Source organism: Rhinolophus hipposideros (assembly GCF_964194185.1).
Source record: "Rhinolophus hipposideros genome assembly, chromosome: 19".
In the NCBI taxonomy this organism is placed as follows: domain Eukaryota; kingdom Metazoa; phylum Chordata; class Mammalia; order Chiroptera; family Rhinolophidae; genus Rhinolophus; species Rhinolophus hipposideros.
The window spans coordinates 4,298,928-4,315,050 of record NC_138065.1 but is presented as its reverse complement, the minus strand read 5'-3'; the positions used below and the strand labels follow the sequence as shown (position 1 = coordinate 4,315,050).

At 48.1% G+C, this 16,123-nt stretch overlaps 2 protein-coding genes across 11 annotated transcripts; one reads left to right on the top strand and one right to left on the bottom strand.

Moving 5' to 3' along the window:
* The first annotated feature begins 4,954 nt into the window (after positions 1 to 4,954).
* TNFAIP8L2 (TNF alpha induced protein 8 like 2) lies at positions 4,955 to 9,509 on the top strand. Of its 2 annotated transcripts, none has more exons than XM_081025533.1 (2): positions 4,955 to 7,394; positions 8,437 to 9,509. In XM_081025533.1, exons 1-2 carry the CDS (start codon positions 7,214 to 7,216, stop codon positions 8,994 to 8,996), a joined length of 741 nt encoding a protein of 246 aa, XP_080881659.1. In that variant the 5' UTR covers positions 4,955 to 7,213; the 3' UTR covers positions 8,997 to 9,509. The 2 variants fall into 2 exon arrangements, with proteins under 2 accessions (XP_080881659.1, XP_080881660.1); XM_081025534.1 differs by having other exon boundaries at positions 6,768 to 6,828.
* Positions 9,510 to 16,116, bottom strand: LYSMD1 (LysM domain containing 1). 9 transcript variants are annotated; one of them, XM_081025530.1, is made up of 4 exons: positions 15,965 to 16,116; positions 15,275 to 15,532; positions 11,120 to 11,484; positions 9,510 to 10,718 (listed from the first exon to the last, which is right to left on the bottom strand). In XM_081025530.1, exons 2-4 carry the CDS (start codon positions 15,452 to 15,454, stop codon positions 10,580 to 10,582), a joined length of 684 nt encoding a protein of 227 aa, XP_080881656.1. In that variant the 5' UTR covers positions 15,455 to 15,532; positions 15,965 to 16,116; the 3' UTR covers positions 9,510 to 10,579. The 9 variants fall into 9 exon arrangements, with proteins under 9 accessions (XP_080881656.1, XP_080881652.1, XP_080881650.1 ...); XM_081025526.1 differs by having other exon boundaries at positions 15,275 to 15,529; positions 15,841 to 16,114; XM_081025524.1 differs by having other exon boundaries at positions 11,120 to 11,399; positions 15,275 to 15,529; positions 15,900 to 16,114.
* Positions 16,117 to 16,123: the final 7 nt, after the last annotated feature.

Below are 16,123 nucleotides of genomic sequence, written 5' to 3'. Positions count from 1 at the left end.
GCTCTCGTAGGCCGGCTAGACCCCGCCTTCTCAACACCTCTCCGCCAATAGTCCTCTCGGGGGCGGGGCGTCGGGAGCACCGCCTACTGAGAGGCCAGGCTGGGAGGCTGAGCTGGAGACCAAAGCTAGACGCGAGCTGGAGACGTCCGCGGACAGTCGCAGAGACCCGAACAGAGGAGGGGTCACACGCTGTAACATGCAGAAGCCCTGGGAAGGAAGAGCAGCTGGAGAAGAGACTGACAGGAAACCCGGGGACCTCAGTCGGGCTGGGCTGTCGGAGCTGACATGACCCACCCTCCTTCCTTTCCTCTCTCCAATGGCTTTGGCTACCCTACTCCCTGGGGAGTCTCCTGCCCACTCCCCAGCCCCCACTCCCCGCCACCCACTCTTCCCCCAGATGTCTGTTTCTCCTCTCTACTCTTTTTATTTCAACCCCCTCGTCTCTCCCCATGTGCCTCCTCTGGTTCATTCTGACCCCAATAAAGGAGGCCTAACAGACGGCTTGAGGCCTGGGAAAAGAAAGGAAGATGTCACCAGGAGGTTTGCCTTGTAGCCATCATCTCCTCCCCTCCCACCGCTACTGTCAAAGCAGAATGGGCTTGGGCCACTAAGCCAGGAAGCCAGAGTGGCTGGCAGTCGGCCTGTTGGTTGATGGAAGAGGACAGGTGAGTGGGGCTGAAGCCAAAAGAGAGGTATAAAGATCAGGACAAACTGACTCAGAGAGTCACACAGAAAGAGGAGCAACATGGAGACCTGGAAGAGGAAAAGTGACCAGCTATCCCAATCCCACATAGTCTTACTGTCCCCCCAACACAGGATTAGCGATGTCCCACCTTTCCTCAGGGGACCCTGGACATCCCTCCAAACAGCAAAACTCTTCCTTCTCCATTCCTACCTTCCACAAAGACCCTTTGGTTCTGGGAATGTCAGTGGGGAGGAAGAATGAGGCTGCTTTAGACAGCACTGATTGGCTCCCACCTTGGTATTGCCTGCTAAGATTCTTGCCTGCGTGGGGGTTGCGACAAAAGACAGACGTTCTCAAAATTCCCAGGATAGTGGGTGGCCTGGGAGACATTGGCATTCTTGGGTAGCTTTATCTGAGTGGGCATCTCCTTTCCCCACACCCCCACACCCTGGTCTCTGGACTGACAGAAAGGAGAGACAGGGGTTTGCTACTTCTGGACAGTCTTTACTGGGCTGAGATCAGGGCGGGGAGCATCAAAGACTGGGCTAAATAAACCCCACCGTGAGGAAGCAAGAGACATAAACACACACACACACACACACATACACACACAAACACACACGGAGACGGAGATGGAAGGTCAGGTGAACCAATGAGATAAACAGAATCAGAAACAATGGAACAATACTTACACAAGGTTAATTGCCCAGGGTCTTGGGTCCAAGGCAGCTCAGTGGCCAGTTGGGACTGTTTTAAAGACTAGAAAGAGGTTTTGGGAGAATGAAACCTCAAAATATAGAGGTACGCAAAGGTTGAAAGATATCTCCTCAGCTCCTAGCACAGGGCCTAAGTACCAAACATGTGCTCATTGAATACCTCCATGAATGGGGCCTAAGGTGTACTTCATTTGAAGTTTTAGGGCCCAACTGAAATCTCAGTTCAATCCAATAAGTAGTAAGCATTTACTTCAGGTGCAATCCACAGTGGAATGTGGTCCCCGTCTTTAAGAAAATGACCATCTATTTGAATGAAAACAAGACTTGTATGTACTAAATGATTAAAAAGCATTACCAAATCTCAAAAAAAAAAAAGCTACATTGGACATAATTCTTAAATGAAAGAAAAGACAAGAAATTTTTTTTGTGATGACTACAGGAAAAAACGTTGGATACATTTTATCATGGAGGACGGGAGAACCTTGGTGGGAGCTGTTTTGGTGCAAAAGAAAGGAGAAAATGTTCCAGAGAAGAACAGAGCTTACGTATGAGGTTTTACTTGGTGAGTGTGGAGCCTGAAGCATGGATAGCAAAAAGGTCCTGTGTGGCTAATAGGTAAGTTAGGTACTAGTTAGAAGCAGAGGAAAGGGGATGAGGGAGACAAATATGGACCGCCTGGAATGCCAAGGTGAGTAGGTTAAAATAATTTGATAGGGATAGGATGTCATTGAAGTTCTTGAATAAGGGTTTTACTTTTCAAAATGCTTTATTGTAGCAAGACAGGAGCAAGAAAATAGTTCAAGGATGAGGGGAGAGAGATGGTCAGACAGGATGGTGGCATTGGAGGTGGAAATGGATGAATGGAAGAAGTGGATGAATCTGAGAGCTATTTCCAAAGACAAGTTTAGATGACTCTGTCCCTACTCCCAGGGTCTTCTAGAGAAAATCACAGGCCCTTTAATACATTCAGGATCTCCACGCTTGGAAATTTACCCTCTCCCAGTCTCTGTAAGTCGTTATTTCAAATGTTTGCCTCTTTTCTCAAGTTCCTTTCACTTCCTTAGTCATCTAAGCAGAATCCAGAGCCATCTTCGGAGAAAAGAAAGGTCGTAAAGTAAGAATTCCGCCAACTCCGTGACCTCTACAGAGGCACTTCGCTGCCCTCTCACGTCCCCCTCGGCCAGTAGCTGAGGCATCCATATTGCCTGTCCAAAGCTTATCTTTCCACTTTGCTGTAAGCTCCATGCACACAGGGTGCAGCCGTGCCTGCCTCTCTCTCACCACGGTAGGCTTTGCACTAACACTGTGCCTGGCACCCGGACTGACTATTCACACACCAAATCTGTACTCGGTATCTCCTACCAAGGAGCTTTATGCCACATGTCTTCAAATCCTTTCTCCTGCCTTTATTTTTAACCTTCCCTTTTCTACCTACATTTCCCCCTCAGCATGTACACATACTCAAGTATCTCCCATAATTAAAACAAACAAAAAAATTTCTAAACTCTCCCTTGATCCGGTCTGCATGTAGCCATCACTCGATTGCTTTCTTTCCTTCACAGCTAAATTTCTAGAGTCATCTATACTTGCTGATCCCGTTTCCCCCTACTCATCCACCTCTCAAACATTTTAGTTTTTGCCCCCATCAATCCACTGAGATTGCTCTCATCAAGGCCGCTATTCACCTCCTTGTCACATTCAATGAACAGCTCTTTAGTCTTCATTCTTTTGCCCTCTTGATGGCATTTGACCTTCTTGACCTTCCTTCCTTGAACTGCACTTCTCTTTTGGCTCCTGGGTCCCTCTTTCTCTTCACAGAGACTAGGGACTTAATAAATATATATCTTGTAAATGAATGAATGGCTTCACTTCTGTTAATATGGCATCTCTTGCTCAGCCTTCTCTGACCTTTCCTTAAATGCCGGTGTCCTCTAGGGTCACGCCCTTAGCCATCTCCTCTTCTTCTACACATCTCATTGGTCAAGATAACCCACACCAACAGTCACAATAACTAGTTATGTACTGCTCACCATAAAATCTAGCTAGTCCACCTGGGTCTTTCTCTTGCGTTCTAAGCTCACATATGCTATTGCCTATTGGATACTTCCATTTGGGTTTTTCACAGGTATTTTACCCCTTAGTCAAAAGACCGGAAGCTTGTCTCTTGTATCCCCAGTCCTTAGTCCCAAATAGCAAGTCGAGGAAGAAATAAATGCATCAAAGATGTGAACTACCTCCAGCAGTCAGGCTGAAGTCTTGCCTGACTGCTTCAAATCAGTGCACTTTCTCTTCCTGAACTGATTTTCTGATCCAAACCACGGGAGAGCCTCAGCTCGGTAGAAACATAGGAATGTTCCATTCTGAGTATTTTCCCAGATAACTGAAGTTTACTTAATTAAGTGCAAGACATTTTCATTTTAATTGTTTCAAATAGGGCCTGTTAATAAAGCTCTTACTAATTTCCTGTGGCTTATATAGTGGAAAGAACACGACTAGGAGTCATGAAGACCCACACTGACCTCTGGAGTATGGCTTTGGATAAACCACTTACTCCACACTATATGCAAGGCTGAGTCTGTCATCTGGGAGTGGACACTTGACCTGCCTCCTTACCTCCCAGGGTCAAACGAGAGGATGTAAGTGAAATGTTTGTAAATCTGAAACTGTTTTGCACATTTAAGTTATCATCATTTAACTAGTGTCTCGCTTACTCAGAAGAAGTCCTGTGAACTTAATTGTCCAGGGAAACAGTGAGGACTCCAAAGCCTAGAATATGTGTGCTTAATACTGTTTGCTTCTCCTCGGCATGGCCAAAAATGCTACAATTTTCAATTATCTGCTTTTTTTGTTTTCCTCGCTGTGTTAATTTTCACTGTTATCAGTGTTGCCTCTAAAAGCTCTTCTTTCCTCTTTTAATTTGCTGCTAATTATATGCTGTGGGTTCAGAGAAGATGACTAGAAATGGGTATAGATTAAAAGAAAACAAAAGAAAGTCTTCCCACGAGTGAAATAAATGAACATCGTTACATGTGACTGTTATGTTACTACCATTTCCCCCTTACGTCCTGGTTCTCGGATATGTTTTGAATTTATTCTCTCAGGAAATATTTACTGAGCACAGTAGGGCCAGGTGCTGTGCAGGCACTAAAGCATAACTGCCTGCCTTCATGGAGTTTATTATAGTCTAGTAGGGAGGCAGGTAATAAAATCTCAAATTACCGTGCAGAATGATTATTATAACAGGGGAGGTATGAGGATCCGTAGGACTACGTAACAGATGGGTCTGATGTGATGTAGGGCGTCATGATGGCTTCACAGGAGACATCACTTTCCAGATGAATCCTGAAGGGCGAGCAGGAATTTACCCAGCAGGGAGAGGTATGCGTGGGAAAAAGAGTTTCAGACGGAGAGACAGGAAATGGAAAAGTCCAGAGCACAGGAAGAGGTGGAAGGAGAGGGAGAGAGAGAAGCCCACTGAACTGAGCAGTGAAGAAGCTGAATTACAGCAGAGGTGGAGAAGAGTACGAGGGTCAGACAAGTCACCAAATCCCAGGGTCTGTCATCTGTTCTCATCCTGTGCTTAAGCAAACTCTACCATTGATCACTCCCTTTTCAGCACACCCATTCCTCGGCTAAAAGTCTGTTGAAGCCTCTAACTCGTTCCCACGGAGCGAATGATTTCACGTTCCTGACCAAACACCTGTAGTGCCTCTCCACTGCCGTCAAAAGTCTGAAGTCTTAAGCAACTTCTTTAAGGCCTTCCATGATCTGGTCTTTTTCCTTCTTCACTTCTCTCTGAAACAACCTATGTTCCAGGCATACAGAAGAAATCACCACTTCCCGAGAGTGGCTTGTACTATCTTTTTTGTTTGTTTGTTTTACACTGAAAATTTTTAGTATTTAGAATTAGCCCGCTGAGCTCAGTTTAGATGATCCCAAAGCATCATGGTCGGGAGCCAATCAAACATATGCCTTCTTCTCTCCATCAGGCCTGATCAGGGTGTTGACCTTGGTTCTGTCAATGTCATAGAGCTTCTTCACAGCTTGTTTGGTCTGGTGCTAGGTGGCCTTGACATCCACAGTGAGCACACGTGTACTGTTGTCTTGTCTTCCTCATGGCTGACTCGGGCATTAGGGGGAATTTGATGGCATAGTGGGCAAGCTTGCTCTTCCTGGGGAGGTTCCTCCCAGGATATCTGGGCTGGCTTCGGAGCTGCAGTGTCTTGGACCTTCAGAAGGTGGGTGACGTGCAGATCTTTTTTGTGTGTGGCTGTGGATGGCTTTCAGCTCTGCTTTTTTTGCTTTCAGAGCCTTTGCTTCAGCTTCGGCTTTGGGAGGGGCCGGGGCTTTCTTCTTTGCTTTCGGCGCCATCTTTTTTTTTTTTTTTTAATAAGATTGTATTTGAGCCAAACTGACAACAATGCTGGGAAACAAAGAGTTTAAATGCTCCCTGCCCTGTATGATCTTCATGCACTATTGGGGTTATGTTTCTCCCCATCATCTGAGAAGGAGTTCTTCCTCATCTCTGCCTATTAAATAGTTAAATCCATCATCCCACGTCTACCTCTTCAGCCCTTTCTATCAAAAATAATGGAACCCTCTCTTTACTCTCATAATTCTTTAAACTTTTATTAAAGCTAATGACATCGTTTGACTTATCTCCCTGAGCAGGCTGTAAGATTTCTTGATCGTTTTGCCTCATTCAGGAACTAGACGTGACCCTCATGCTTCTCTCTTTAGCAGCTAGGAAGCAGTCAGTAGGTGTTTCCTCTGTGCTCAATGCTGCGCTGACACCTGCTGGCCGCGTCTGGTCCAGCAGCCCTGGCCCCAGCGCCTTCCTCTCTCGTGTTAGGGCAGGCACAGCCTGTGCCACCCTTGTCCAGCCAGGCACTGGAAACATATGCTGGTGGTAACACTGCCCCACCGCACCACCCTTCCCTGGACACTCCCAGGACACACTGGGACCTGCCTGCCGGTCTCTGGCTTGCGTCTGGCGTCTCTAGCCTAAGTTCAATTCAGAGCACAGCTTTCCTCACTGGCCGCCACCCCGGCAATTTATACTTTATATCCTTCCCAGTGCCAGAAGTAGGAGAACAAGATCTCAAGGAATTGGGCAGCAAGGAAAGACAGACAGACAATCTGAGAGCAGAGGATTATGTGCGATCCCTCCCCCTCACCTCAAAGAATCAAGACGATTTCCTGGAGTCCAGACTATTTGCTATTCCTTTTGACCTTTGTCTTATTTCTAGGAGGTTCTTGAGTCACAGACCTTCTGGGTGACAGCATGAAGAACCGGAGGTGGAGGAGAGTAGGTAGGCGGGGCTTGAGAGGTGGGGCCAGGCCAAAGGGCCTCTCACTTAGGAGCTTCTCCATTCTGTCAGCTCTCCCGGAACATCCAAGGCAAGACTGGCACCCAGTACGCGGCAGGTGAGGGACCGGCAATGACAGAAGGGTAGGCTTTAGGGGTGACGGTGGCAGAAGAGTCCCAGCTCTGACTGCCTGAGCTTTCCATATTGTGAGACTCTCACTTGATAGCATTCTTGGGTGCCGAGTGGAGAGGTCCAGCTCAGTTTTTCCTGGGGCAAGGCAGCCTCAGAGAGACGGATGCAGTCTGGGATGTGGAGAGGGCACGGTTGAGGTGGAGATGGGTGTGTGACCAAGTCCTGAGAGGTGCCAGGCAATCTTAGGAGGCATGAGATAGATGTGAGGGCCAGCGTGAGAGCATGGCCAGAGGACCACAGGCCAGGACCCAGCCAAGAGAAGGAGGGAGACTGAGGCATGGAGAGAGGGAGAGGACGGTGGACCTAGTTAGATGGCAATGGGGACAATGGAGAGCCAGGTAACAGGAAGGCCCAGGAGGAAGGAAGGCCCGCATGGAGCAGTCTGCTCTTCCGGCCCTGGAGCGACGTTCAGGAAGCCCCAGGCAAAGCCGGGAGCGAAGCGAGGTTCCAGGCTCCCACTGGGCAGACGGAGCTGGGCAAGAAACCCCCCAGGTACCCCTGCTCCTGCCTCTTACACACCCATTTGGGTTTGGGGAAGAGGGTGAGGCTGCTCCTTGCTGGCTGCGGTCATAGCCACATCCTGCAGAGCTGGGGAGGGGGAAGTAAGAAGCAAAACAACCAGAACCACAGGCACAGACCACGGGCAGAGAACCCTGGATGTGTGTGTCCCACCGACGGGCCACCGGGAGGGTCCCCAGTTGGGCCCCGGCAGGAGACCTTAGACCTTTAGTGCTGCCTGCCCCCACCCCCACCACAGGTGCTGTTTCTCACATTGAGAGAAATCCACGGAATGAGGTTTCTTTGGATTATTTGGTCTGAAGCCCATTTTTATCATTTGCTAGTTATGACTTTGGCCAAGTTGCTTAAGTTCTCTTCGCTTCAGTTTTCTCACTGCAAAATGGGGATACCTACCTCACAAAGGGCTGCGAAGACAGATAATTCACATAAAGCACTCGGCACGCAGCAGGTTCTCGAGGTTGGCTATTAGCTTTATCAGGACTCCTGGGACCCTCGTATTTCTCACTTGTTTAAAGGAAGTACATCACACTAGCTGACATGGGCTTTTGGAGTCAGAAACAGTCGTGTTTGACGTTGGCTGAACTATTTCACGTAAGCCTGTTTGCTCAGATATAAAACAAGGATAGAAATACGTACACCTCACAGATGTATGGTACCTAGTCAGTGTCCAAAAATGGTGCTGGGACAATCCCGTGCCAGGTCTTATCTTTTCTACTGTAGCAGCAATGGCGTCTTCTCCTTGAGACATAACTTGTGGTGGGCCAGCCTCCCGGGTGCCCTCGTTCAAAACCATGACTGCCCTGTGTGTGGGCTGCTTTCTGCAGTACTGCAGGAAAAAATAGGAACCAGGCATCGGGGGCAGAGGGGCCTAGGGACAGAGATGACAAGCAAAAATGATGATGAGATAGAAACCAAAGAAGAGGTAGGAAGGGGAAAAGCCGTTCTCTTTCTAAGGAAACCCGTGGCCCTTCTGCTGTGACTGACCACACAGCTCCACCCTCGCCCCCTCCCCCAGGAACCATGGAGCCCTTCAGCTCGAAGAGTCTGGCCCTGCAAGCGGAGAAGAAGCTGCTGAGTAAGATGGCGGGCCGGTCCGTGGCTCATCTCTTCATCGATGAGACAAGCAGCGCGGTGCTGGACGAGCTCTACCGTGTGTCCAAGGAATACACGCACAGCCGGCCCCAGGCCCAGCGGGTCATCAAGGACCTGATCAAGGTGGCCGTCAAGGTGGCTGTGCTACACCGCAGTGGCTGCTTTGGCCCCAGTGAGCTGGCCCTGGCCGCCCGCTTTCGCCAAAAGCTGCAGCAGGGCGCCATGACAGCGCTCAGCTTTGGCGAGGTGGACTTCACCTTCGAGGCCGCCGTGCTGGCCGGGCTGCTGACCGAGTGCCGGGACATGCTGCTCGAGCTGGTGGCGCACCACCTCACGCCCAAGTCACACAACCGCATCCGCCACGTGTTCGACCACTTCTCTGACCCAGGCCTGCTCACGGCCCTCTACGGGCCTGACTTCACTCAGCACCTTGGCAAGATCTGTGACGGGCTCAGGAAGATGCTGGACGAGGGGAAGCTCTGAGAGCCGAGCCGGCACACTCCACCGGGGCCCGACGGCCGACTGAGAGGCGAGAGCTAACGGGCTTTCTAACCCTGCTCCCTGCACTAACGCTTTCCAGTCCTCAGGCTTCAGTCTTTCCCTAGAGTGCTTGTGACTCTAAGACCATGCCACCCCCATACTGCTGGGGGAGGAGAAATGATGCTGGGACTTGAGGCCTCTCTCCCACTCCAGCCCCAGGACAGGAAACAAAACTGCCTGAAAAGATGAAGTGAAACTTGGATCTCTTATTTCCCCCATAAGGGATGTTTGAAGCAGGGAAGCCCCCTCCCATATGAACCAGGGGGAGAAGGCATAGTCCATTTAACCCCTTTGGGGACACTGAAGACGGGGGGCTCAGGGGGTTCTGACAGACATCCTGGATCTCCAGCTCTCGGCAGAGCCTAGACAGACTCCAGAGGCTCTGTCCCAGAGTGCAGGAAGAAAGGGCGAGGGCAGGAGAGAGTCTCACAGGGGAAATAAAACTACTAAAACATGCACAGGGCTCACCGTTTAATGTCTCCAGCTTCTTGTATCTTATGATCATCACAGAGGAAAGAGATACATAAACACCACTTATCTCACCTCTCACCATGTCCATACAGGAGACTGTATGGAGGCATATCTGACATATCACTGGGGTTCCCTTGGCTACGGCTGTTTAAGAAACTCAAAAAACAAAACACAAAACACTGTACTGCAGATAAACACGCAGTGAGAGGCAAGGCAGAGATGGACAGGCTGCGGAGAGGAAGGGTGCTAACAAAAAGACTTCCACCACAAAAGGAGCCCACAACTGTCCTCCTCTTCGAATTCCAAGGCAATTCTTCTCCCATCCCAAGGCTCACACAAGCTGCGCAGAGGAGCGGCTTACGAGGGTGAACTGGGGGCCTAGCAAGCTGCGGGGCCCACATCCCTGTTTTGTCTCAGAGCAAGAGTTGTGAAAAGCTTCCAGTGAACTGGTTCGTTAAGACTGAGCCCAAATTCTTCCCTTGGAGATTGGGGAACCGGCTTGGCAGTCGGCCATTTCGGCAGTGGGCAAGATCACCGACTGCCCGTCCACATAACAGGCTTAGCTAAGAAGGCGGGGGAGACTGGCTCCTTGTTCCTGGGTTCCCCTCACCCCAGGGCTAGAGAAACCCCGTTCTTTAGCTAAGAGTGAGGAGGAATAAGACACAGCAAATAAATATGACTTCAATATAGCACCAAATAAATTAGGTAACATAGTTGGAGGTGGGGAGGAAGTTAGGGGCTGGGGGAGTCCCTGCCTTCCTGCTCTAAGGCCAAGGAATGGTGACAGGGATGGGAAAGGCTACGGGGATGTAAAGGGCCCTTGGAATCTAAGGGACAACTCTGGATTCAGCCCGAGAACTGAGGAAGGCTCTAGCCCCCATCCCCTACTCTTGTCGATAAAACTGCCCCAGGCCAAGGACCTCTTGACAGGCAGGCCGGGAAGACGGCAGGAGTGAGGCAGGTGGGAAGCCATTTCCTTGAGCCTCACATCAGGCTCCTCTCCCCTTCAAGTTGCTTCTTCAGCACCTTGCTTCTCTCAATCAGTTCTGGGGACATCAGAGTTTGAAGATTTCATCCTCCTGGTCCCGAAGTGTCTGGGTTCGAGAGGTCCGGGTCAGCGGCACGGGACCTAGGACTGCTCGTTGCTGCATCTGAGGGGAGCTCAGGCGAAGCGCTGACTCGTCCCCAGGTACCCTGCAGGGGAGGAAAGGGGAGACAGAGGGACAGGTCAAGAGGAGACCGCGAGAAAGGGCCAGGTGAAGAGGAAGCTGCCCTCCTCTAATACACTCAAGCTGCGTGTTCTAAGGCAGAGCCTCAGTATTGTCGGGATAAATCCTAACCCACTGCTCCTTCACGGGTCATCAGAACAGTAAGAACAAGTCAAGGATTTTACTCCAGAGAGAACACAGAACCGTTTCCCACTGCCCCTGCCCGTCCCGGCAGCGCCTGGCTCTGCTCCTTATCTTGGGGCCACCTAGCGGAAAGGCTTCCCCTGGCTTCTGCTGACACTGAGCTTATCTGTGTGTCTCGTCAGGTAAAGCTGGAAGAACGGAGAGGTGTATGGAGGAGCTTAAAAGGAACCATGCAAGACTCACCCACTTTCCCCTTTTTTCAGCTTCTGGGCAGCCGCCTTCTTTGACAGGCTGATCTGTGAATCGAGCTTCTTAAGGAAATCAGAGGCAGAGAGATCATGGATGGCAGTGGGGGGGTCCTGGCCAGGTGTGGGAGGGACGTCCCCATTGGCGCGGCGGGAACCTGTCTCTTCTTTCTTCCTCTCAGCTGAGCGTGGCCGAACTTTACCCTTACTTGGCTGTACCTCTTCCTCTCCATCTTTTTCTTCCTCAGAATCCAAACCATTGAACAAGTCTCTGGGTTCTGTCAGGATGGGGATGTAGAGGGTTTTCTTCAGGAAGATGGAGTCATTAGTATAAAGGCGGTTTGCACGCTTAATGTGTTCCATCTTTAAAAAAAGTCACCAGGATTAATGACAGTAATAACGATAAATCTTATATTTGCACAGCATCTCATGCCTTTTAAAGTGATTGTACAGAGACCTATCTGTCCCTGTAACAACCAAGCTAAAGTACATAGGGCTGATATTATTCCTATTTTATTGATTTGGTCTTAGGGCCCTTTTACATTTTTTAAAATTATTGAAGACAAAAGCTTTTATTTATGTGGATGATAGCTATCAATATTTAAGGTATTATAAATTAAAACTGAAAACAATTAAAACCGTGTATTTGTTTAAAAACAAGAAACCCATTACATGTTAACATAAATATTTTAATGAAAAATAACTATTTTCCAAAACAACAAAAAAAAGGTAGCAAGAAGAGAGGCACTGTTTTACATTTTTGCAAATCACATTAATGTGTGACTTAATAGAAAAGACAACAGAATTCTCGTATCTGCCCCTCCATTCAATCTGCTGCAATAACATGTGATTCAGCCTGTGGAAAACACAATCCACTCATGAGAATGAGAATGAACAAGGCAAATAAAATCTTTATTACTTTATGATTACTATGAAAACAGTTTTGACTTTGTGGATTCCTGAAGAGTCTCAAGGACCCTTAGGCGCCCCTGAACCTCACTTTGGGAACTTCTGTTAAAGATGAGGGAACTGAGTTGCCTAAGATAATCTAGTAAGTTAACGGCAGAACTAGGGCCTTTTCACTCCTCTGGGAATGCTTTCCATAGTATAGTATTAATCATTTCATTGACCAAATGTTTATTTAGTAGCTATTTATTCATTACTGAACATGGTGACAGGTATCGCCATCTATCTACTTGCCTCCCAAGGTTGAAATATCAATGTCACCCTTAACTCGTACTTTTCTGTCACCACCCAGACCCAAGTGGTCAACAAAAGTGCTGCAAAAATCTCTCTCATATGCGGTTTCATATTCACTCTACTGCCATTACCTTAGAACAACTCTTAATATTTCTCATGTGGGTATTACAAGTTTTTTAACTGGTCTTTCTCCATTCCTCCTCACCCTCCACCCTGTTGGTATCTATCTTTCTTAAAAAAATGAATCTGACCAACCCATTACCCTGCTTATAAACCTCCTATGCCTTCCCATTGGCTGAGATAAAATGCAATTAGCATTCCGGGGCGTCCTCAATCCAGCCCCATCGGATGTCCAGCCTCATCTCCCTTCTTCTGCCGCCTACACATCTTGCCATCCTGAACTTACCATCCCCTTCTCAGCCTGGAAAACTACTTATCAAGGATCACTCCCTTTGTGTTACCTTCTTCAGGGCTCTCAAAGCATACTATAAATATTACCATAATAATGCCAATCCTATTATATTGTTATTCACCTCTTTGCATATCTGTCTTGCCCAAACTCTGTAAGTTCTTTAAGGGCAGGATGGTGACTTGCTGTTTCTGTATCCCTAAGGCACACACTTGGTACACAGCAGAGGCTCATTAATGCTTTATGAATAAACAAACTAGATAATAACACACAGAAACCACAGATATAGTATATCTGTATTTTATTGTCAGAGGCCAGGCAGCCAGTTTTTCTAAAAACTCACCCCATATTGTTATCAGTTTGGGAAATCCTATTTCTTATACTTATCGAGTATCAAAGGTGTTTCCATCCTGGGGCAAGACTATTATAATAAACTTGACTAATAAAATATTATGCTATTAGGTGTTTAAAAATAAAACCAGATTACTCTGAACAATCAAAGAAGTTAAAATTGGCTTGTAGTTTTGCACTTTCACTTTGCCTAGATAATATCCTAGGTCCCTTTGAGCTCCAAGATACTATGAATTAATCTGTGACTTTTCTGTTGCTTTTCTTATTTCCTAGAAGTACCATATAGGAGGGGACATTGTTCCACTCTTAAAAATAAAGGACCCAAGGTCAAAGTCCAGTGGAGTCCTAGGCCACCGAGCCGATCTTTAAGAGCTAGAAAAGCCATTAGAATCTAGTTAGTTTAACAGAGGAGTACAAAGTGAGGGTTTTAGAATGAGCCAGCCTGGTCTGAATCGTAGCTCTGCTGATTAGACTAGTTGTGTGGTCTATGGCAAGTTACTTCCCGAAGCCTCAGTTTCCTTATCTTTAAATGAGAATAGTTACACCTACCTCATAAAATCTTAGGAAGATAACACGAGATACCATATAGATTTGGCATACATTAAGTGCTCGTTGAATGATAGGTAGATAATAACTTAGGTAATTATCATTATTTAATACATCTTCCTCATTTTACAAATGGTAAGGAAACTGAGGCCCCAGCCAGGGGAAGTGACTTATGCAGCCACTCAGCTGGTAAGAGACAGAATGAGGCCAGAGCGTGGAATTCTTCACTAGACTACACAGCTTTTCTGTACTCAGACAGGTACAGGGCTGTCAGAAAACCTCAATAAATAAATCTTGATTCACGAGTAGCACTGTTCCCTTCTCTGTGCAGCTCCTGAGTCTCTACCGCGATGGACGGCCTGCTCAGTACTTTCATATCCACTTCCTTTGTTCAGACCATGCCCTCTACTCGAAATGTTCACTTTCCCATTCTCCCAATCTCCATGTGTGAAAATCTTAGCCGTACTTTCATTCACTCAGAAAACATCTATTAAACTTCTGTGTGCTGAGGAGTATACCAGACTCTAAGATATAAAATGGAAAGGATATAGTTCCATCCCTGAAGAAGGGCATAGGCTATTGAAGACAAAGATGTAAAAGGTGTAAACAACTGGATTACACCCTAGGTTTGCAGAGAGGAGCCTAGAGGAAGGAACTTCTAAGTCTTTCAAGGCCCTTCATGATGGCGCCCTTGAAATCTTCACTGATGTCCAGCTTTGCTCCCTTCCAAATGAAAATTCATCTTCTTGTCTGATTTCCCACCCTTTGTTAATACCTCTACAAACTCACCATGTTCTGTCACCTAGTCACTATTTGTGACCCTGTCCATTTCTCACTGGACTGGAAATTACATGAAGGCAACAACTATACATTTTATGTGTCTATCTCCCAAGACGGCTACCACAGTGCTTTAAACTTCCCAAGCATAACGATGTTGGCCAAATTCAACAGGATATGGAAAAAAGAAAAAGAAAAAAAACCTCATCAATTTTAGTACAACATACTTTCACACCTATTAAGTACACTGTATGCATGACCTGAAATACTTGGTGTAGAGAGTACCAATTTTGCACCAAAGAGGCCACCTTCCTGGAAAGAAGGCAGAGCATTGAGGGGGGAAAAAAAGCATACGAAGCAATCGGCACTTTAGGAACTTAGAACTGAAAACCAGCTCTCCATTATTTGCCGTAAATGTTTAATCATTCTCAATCGAAAAGTTGCTATGTGGTTCATAGTACGGACTTTGGCGTCAGACAGACCTGTTTGAATTTCCACTCTTAGGCTCACTCGCTATCCGACCTTGGTCAAATTGATTAACCAATCTAAGTTTCAGTTTCTTCATTAGTGAAAAGGGGACAACAATTGTATGCTTATACGGACAGTGACGATCAAACGGGCTGATGGATATAAAGCCGCCAGCATCTTGACTGGTATAATAAATGAGAGCTGCCCCTTTCCACTGGGACACTGGGACACGATGTGTCCCCACCAGACACATCCCTGAGATGGGAAAACAAAAAGATAAAGGTAGATCAGACAACACATTAGGGAAATCTCAGGGGAAACTGCCTAGAAGCGCCATGACATTCTCCAGAGGAATAAATCTCTTCTAACTCGTTGCCCACCTCTCGATCCTGGGAGACTCACCGTCACCCCGTATTTGAGTGCTAGTCCAGCCAGGGTGTCTCCGGGCGCCAACTGATGCTCCAGGCGTCTTTCCCTTACTGGGGAGCAGGCCGACTGCACCAGGCTCCCGTAAGAACGAGCTCGGCTCCCGTGAAGCAGTCCTGACCCCCCGAGGGGGGCCTGTCTGGAGGGAGAAGCCATCTCTACACCCTGAGCGCAGCTGCGGTTGCAACTGCGGGAGGCCAGGCGAAGCGACCGATAGTGACTGGCCGGGATCTGCTAACGACAACCAGGGGATTCCTTTCACTTTTGTCTTCTCTCCCAAGTCTCCCTCAGCACTATGCTCCCCCCTTCCACCCTGACTTCTCTCTCCAAGCTCCTTTCCCCCAGATCTATACCCTGAGTATTCAATCCCTACCTAAGGCTCCCGTTAGTACCCCTCCAGCTTTCGACCCCCTACAACTCGCGGCATTGACCTCTGACCTTTGAACTCCAGACACCTTTCTCACACTCGGCTCAGTCGGCCCAGCCTCCCGGCCCGGCCCCCCCCCCGCCCGCCCCGGCCCCCCCCCCGCCCGCCCCCGAACCCCGGCTCCGCCCCGTCCAGAGGTTGGTCCGCTCGCGTGGTGAACAAATTAGGGCCCACCCAGGTGGGCTGTCACCGCCGACGAAGCGCGTGATGATTGCGAGAGTTTGAAGTCCACTTTCCACTCAGAGGTCCTCAAAGGCTCCCTCCGCATCTCAAATTCGGGCTCCACATCTAGGTTCTTATCCCTCCAGACGCCTCGAATATGACAAGAGGCAGGCGTCTGGATCCAGCTCTTCCAAAGAAGACTTCATTTCCCAAAAAGCGCCGCGTCTGCGGCGTCG

What these genes read in the sequence shown, in the direction of transcription:
- TNFAIP8L2 (XM_081025533.1), top strand. Translation starts at nt 7,214, where the DNA reads ATGGCAATGGGGACAATGGAGAGCCAGGTAACAGGAAGGCCCAGGAGG. An exon ending in CTGGGCAAGAAACCCCCCAG is followed by an intron (nt 7,395 to 8,436) that starts GTACCCCTGCTC and finishes CCCCTCCCCCAG; the next exon opens with GAACCATGGAGCCCTTCAGC.
- LYSMD1 (XM_081025524.1), bottom strand. Translation starts at nt 15,993, where the DNA reads ATGCGGAGGGAGCCTTTGAGGACCTCTGAGTGGAAAGTGGACTTCAAA. An exon ending in GGCGGTGACAGCCCACCTGG is followed by an intron (nt 15,530 to 15,899) that starts GTGGGCCCTAAT and finishes TGTCGTTAGCAG; the next exon opens with ATCCCGGCCAGTCACTATCG. An exon ending in CTGAAAAAAGGGGAAAGTGG is followed by an intron (nt 10,719 to 11,119) that starts GTGAGTCTTGCA and finishes CCTCCCCTGCAG; the next exon opens with GGTACCTGGGGACGAGTCAG.